The sequence below is a fragment of the Benincasa hispida genome, chromosome 1 (assembly GCF_009727055.1).
Source record: "Benincasa hispida cultivar B227 chromosome 1, ASM972705v1, whole genome shotgun sequence".
Lineage (NCBI taxonomy): Eukaryota > Viridiplantae > Streptophyta > Magnoliopsida > Cucurbitales > Cucurbitaceae > Benincasa > Benincasa hispida.
This window is the reverse complement of record NC_052349.1, coordinates 22,717,132-22,722,140: the sequence shown is the minus strand read 5'-3', so window position 1 is coordinate 22,722,140 and position 5,009 is coordinate 22,717,132. Positions and strand designations below refer to the sequence as shown.

The window sequence follows — 5,009 nt, the reverse complement described above, 5'->3', positions numbered from 1 at the left end:
TGTTCCATTCTTAAACTTACAAATTTGTTCTGTTTAGGGGTCTTTTTAGACTTTCAAAAATGATTTTATGGCCTTTACTAGGTTAATATTCTATAAATCCTTTTTGTTCAATCTTTGTCTCCAATTTACTTGCCTTAAAATCGTGTTCATATATTAACATATTAGTAAACACAAGAATTTGAAGTTATATTATTATTATTCATAAAAATAAAAATAAGGACAACTAAAATTGTTATTTTTAAAAGTTAAAAACAACTAAATAGAAAATTTAAATGTTTGAACATAAAAAAAAATAATAATAAAACAACTTTAAAAATCTTGAGATCATAGAAAAATGAACATTCTAAACGTTGAACGATCAAAATAGTATAAATTCAAAATATTCTCAAATACTCAAAATAAGATTGTAAAGAAGAGTTAGTCATCATCCATAAACATGGTCTAAAGGCTACTTAACATTAATTAATTAATTATTGTACCAAGACACATTTCTTACAAACTTTATTCCCATTTTATTTAGAACCATATATACACACATACATGGAGATTTAGATTAAAATATTTCACAAGACAATTCCTCCACTAATGATGGCATAGAACACAACATAATTATTTAAATTAATAATAATTTGCAACAATATAAGTAGTATTATTCCATAATATAGTAATTAATTATCTCACCAACCCTAGCCAATGGGTGGAGAGAAAGAGAGAGACTTTATGTTTCATGCCTTAGGAGCTCCAACCTCTATAGATGAGCCTTCATTGGTCTTTCCCATTAGGTGAGCATCAATGTCTTTGGACATACTAGCACAAAGCTCAAGCAAACCATGTGAATCTTGAATATCTTCATGAGGCTTTTCATATTCCAAAGTATAGTGAATTACACTTCCTTTGTCCTTTGGAGTACATTGGATTGTAATTCTAAAACTCTTGTAAAGCTCTAAAAGGTCCCCTTCTATCATTTTCCATGTGATTGAATTGTTCTCTTCATCAACCGCTTCTATTACGTCTTTTGCCACACAAGCCTTCCCATCTATACAAGTTTATAAACACTTTAAGCTCTGGATTTCTTTGTTTTGTTATCTACTTTTTAGAAGTATTTTAAAAAAACAAATCAAGTTTTGAAAATAAATAATAATAATAATAATAATAAATTAAAAAATTAAAAGTTTTCTTTTTTTTTTAAATTTAGCTAAGAAATCAAGAGTTTTGTTAGGAATGATGAAAATTAACCGTGGTAAAAAAATAATTAAAAAAAAAAACAAGCATTAATTTCAAAAACTAAAAATAAAAACAATTTGGTTATCAAACGGAGTCACCTTAAAAGTATAAATAAAATTCCTTTTTGTATTTAAGATAGATCAAAATATTTTTTCTTTAAATCAAATATATCGAGACTTGTATATAAATTTGAAAGTTTAGAAACATATCAAACATTTTAAATATTAAGAGATCTAATGTACATAAAAAAGAAAAGTTAAAAAATTTATTAGACATTTTTTAAAGTCTATAAATCGACCAAATTAAATATACACACAAACTTCAAAGTTCAATAACCAAACTTTTGAAGGACAAGACAAGAGATGAAATAATAATGTAAATAAACAAACCATGAACGTAATTCCAATAAAGAATAGAGCCAACTTTGCCCCATTCGCCTTCATGTAATTCACAACTCTGTATTTTATCTGAAGCAATATTGGACATATGGTGAGGGTTTTTATGAATTATTTCATGAAACTTCCAAGCTGGAGCTTCAATATCTACATCAGTCTCCAACTTTCTATAGAGACCCATGGAGTTTGAACTATTTGCAAAAACTTCCCAAGTTGCTCAAATTGTAAACTAAAGAAAGATTAAAGAGAGACAATGCACTACCAAGCATCTAACTTTGCACTTTAATTTAAAGACAGGGTTTGCCCTCACACACATTATGTAATAGTGGATCCCATTATTGGGTATTAGATTTTACACTTTTATCCTCCCTTTTTAAAGTTTTTACCCTTCTGTTTGAGAACATAGAATAATAATATTATCCTGTTCTAATTAATTAGAGTTATATAATTATTAGATTTTTTTTTTATCTCTTAGTTGAAATTAATTACATATTTTATGTTAGTTGAATCATACTCATATTAGTGATAATAGATTAAATTATTTTAAATATCCCTTCCTGAGCTTCAAAGTAAGATTCAATATTATAATCCTAAACTTTGAAAAGACTTATTTTTAACGTTTTAACTTTAGAATTATTTCAAAAAGTAACTTTATATTAGAAAAATGAAGGAAATAAATTAGCATGGTAGTTGATGGTAAAAGTTAAAAATCATACATGGCATTGTTTACAACTCAATTTCAACTATATATATAGGAGATTAAGATCGACATTGTTACCATTCACTTTAACTCAAATGATATCATTGACATCATATATAACATGATTCACAAAACCAATTTTTACATGTCAAGTGACACTTATGTCAATTTATATGAATGATATTGTAAATGATATTATGTATGTATTTCAATTTTTATATATTAGTTGTCATATGCAATTTTTGTTCATTATTGTAAGGTTGTTTATTTTGGACAATTGTGAAATTCAAGAACTAAATGAACATGACTTGATTGTTTGTGTATGTGCTCTCGTGAGGTAGCTACTCCCATAAGATATCTCAGTGAGGCATAAAACTTGATTGAATTTAGTGCAAGACATCACCTGCATCGAAAGATCTAGTGAGTTGTTTGGTGTGTATTGTTATCTATCATCTTTGGTGTAAGTGTAATCTTTGAGTTCATGATACTAGTTTGCAACTCCACTATGTGATTTGTCAAGTCATTCAGTCTTACGGGTTTTTTTGTTGTTCTAAGTGGCCTAAGACTTCCATTGAAGGGATTCGATGTAGGCTCTTCTTTTGGAAACCTATTTCCTTGAGTACTTGTTTTAGTTTAGGGTCTTGTAAGTTTGGTTCGTTGTTTCTTTTGTCTTATTCTCATGATTTTTGTGATTGTAGTTTGTTTGTTATTTGATCTCAAGTTGTGGTCCTTTTCTTTCTTGTAATTCAATTTATTTACAAAAAAATTAAAATAATTAAAACTAATAAGAAAATGAAACTTTTCAGAGTTGAAATATCAAAACATATCAAAAAAATTCTAGGGTATTTTGTATAATTTAATCTTATTCTTAATTTATTTTTCCCAAATGCTTGTATTATTGTGTTAGAATACTAATTTGATTACCTAGGTACAAATGATACGATGCAATAACTAAAATAACTACTTTAAGACTTAATTAAAGATATAAGGTTATAATACAGTAGATTATATATTATTTTGTATTAAAAAGAGATTTTATATTATTCAAAATTTATATTTTCTTTCTTAATACAGAATTCTCTTTTATTATTTATTTGGAGAGATGACTTGAGATTTGAATTTGATTTTTTCTTCGAGATTTGAACCTTTAATTTCTGAGTTGATTGCATGTTTCATACTAAGTATATTATCGTTTCAAAAAAATTTCATAAATGTATAAAATTAGCTTTTTGATTTTGAACATCGGTGGACAAAGTCATAAATTAAGGTATATTTTATAATAATTTGGTTTTTAATTTTTGTTTTTTGATTTTTGGTTTTAAAAAAATAAACTTATAAACATACACTATTTCCATCCATAAATTTTTATGTTTATGTTATTCACTAAGGTTTTCAAAAGTAGGTCTAGTTTTGAAAAAATATTATTTTCTTTGTAGAATTTGATTAGGAATTCAAGTATTTCTTTAAAAATGTAAAGATCATAATTGAAAAATTAGAAGGAAGCAAACATGAGTTCCAAAAATGCAAAATGAAATTATTACCAGAAATAAGTAAATCGCAAGATATATAGTGGTTCAACCAGTTTGGTTTATTAATGTACAATAAATGAATTTTACAAATCACAGATAATCAACGAAATCATCAATTTAAATTATCCATTAGAGAGATCCACACACGTCACCCCTAAAAACTGAGAACAACCCACTGCAAAACAGCTGAAAACACAGTATGCTACCACCCCTGACCGGCGAACTACCAAAATCAAATCTGCAGCAAACCCAAACCGAACCCACCGGGAACCAAAAATTCTGCTCAGACCGGATCGAACCAGCGCGGACACTCACGCTCGACGCCGCGGACGGACGATACCCAGCACTGCTGCTCCGTAAGCTTCCAAGACCGAAACCGCCGACTTTGCTCCCCTGACCGGCGGCTACTGTTTTTTTTCCTCACAGGCGGCTTGCTCACTCACGGCTATTGTTTTTCTTCAGCAAAAAGAGACCCCCGAATTTGCTGCCCTAAATGGAGAAGAAAAGGGAATTTACAAGTTTGTCATGTTCAATAATTACGATAATGCCATTAAACTTTTAATTTTTCCAAAAAAATCAATAAAATCCACTTAAATATTTTGTTCTCGCTGAGTTTTGAATATTGAAGTGAAAGTTCCCTTCTCGAAACAAAAAATATTATAAGTAAGACCGATTTGGTAATAATTTATTTTTCTAAAAAATAATAATAAACTTAAAACACTATTTTTATCTATAAATGTCTTATTTTGCTATCAATTTTTTTACCGATATTTAAAAAATAAAATACAAAAAACATAATTTTTTAAAAAACTTATTTTTGTTTTTGAAATTTGATTAGGAATACAAACACTTCTTTTTTGAAAAAAAAAAATTGACAACTGTAATAATATAATTGAGATAATAAATATATATTTTAAAAAAAGGAAAAAATCATTACCAACCATAACTTAAAATAGGTATTAAAAATGAAATCATTATCAAACATGTCTTTAATAATGTATAGTTTCCACACAATATATATGCAAGAATGCTATTCAAACATTATTCTATTTCCCACATCCACCAAAATTTTCTCTTTGAGGTTTTTAGAATATTAAGTTGAAGGATTTTGCTAGTTTATAACAAAATTTCCTTCAATTATTTAAAGAAAAATTCATTTTC

At 27.4% G+C, this 5,009-nt stretch overlaps 1 protein-coding gene across 1 annotated transcript; it reads right to left on the bottom strand.

The window, feature by feature from the left end:
• Positions 1-473: 473 nt before the first annotated feature.
• Positions 474-1,887, bottom strand: LOC120091155 (MLP-like protein 43). Its single transcript, XM_039049043.1, has 2 exons — positions 1,614-1,887; positions 474-1,036 (listed from the first exon to the last, which is right to left on the bottom strand). Exons 1-2 carry the CDS (start codon positions 1,798-1,800, stop codon positions 726-728), a joined length of 498 nt encoding a protein of 165 aa, XP_038904971.1. The 5' UTR covers positions 1,801-1,887; the 3' UTR covers positions 474-725.
• Between the last annotated feature and the right edge of the window lie 3,122 nt (positions 1,888-5,009).

What these genes read in the sequence shown, in the direction of transcription:
- LOC120091155 (XM_039049043.1), bottom strand. Translation starts at nt 1,800, where the DNA reads ATGGGTCTCTATAGAAAGTTGGAGACTGATGTAGATATTGAAGCTCCA. An exon ending in TTATTGGAATTACGTTCATG is followed by an intron (nt 1,037 to 1,613) that starts GTTTGTTTATTT and finishes AAACTTGTATAG; the next exon opens with ATGGGAAGGCTTGTGTGGCA.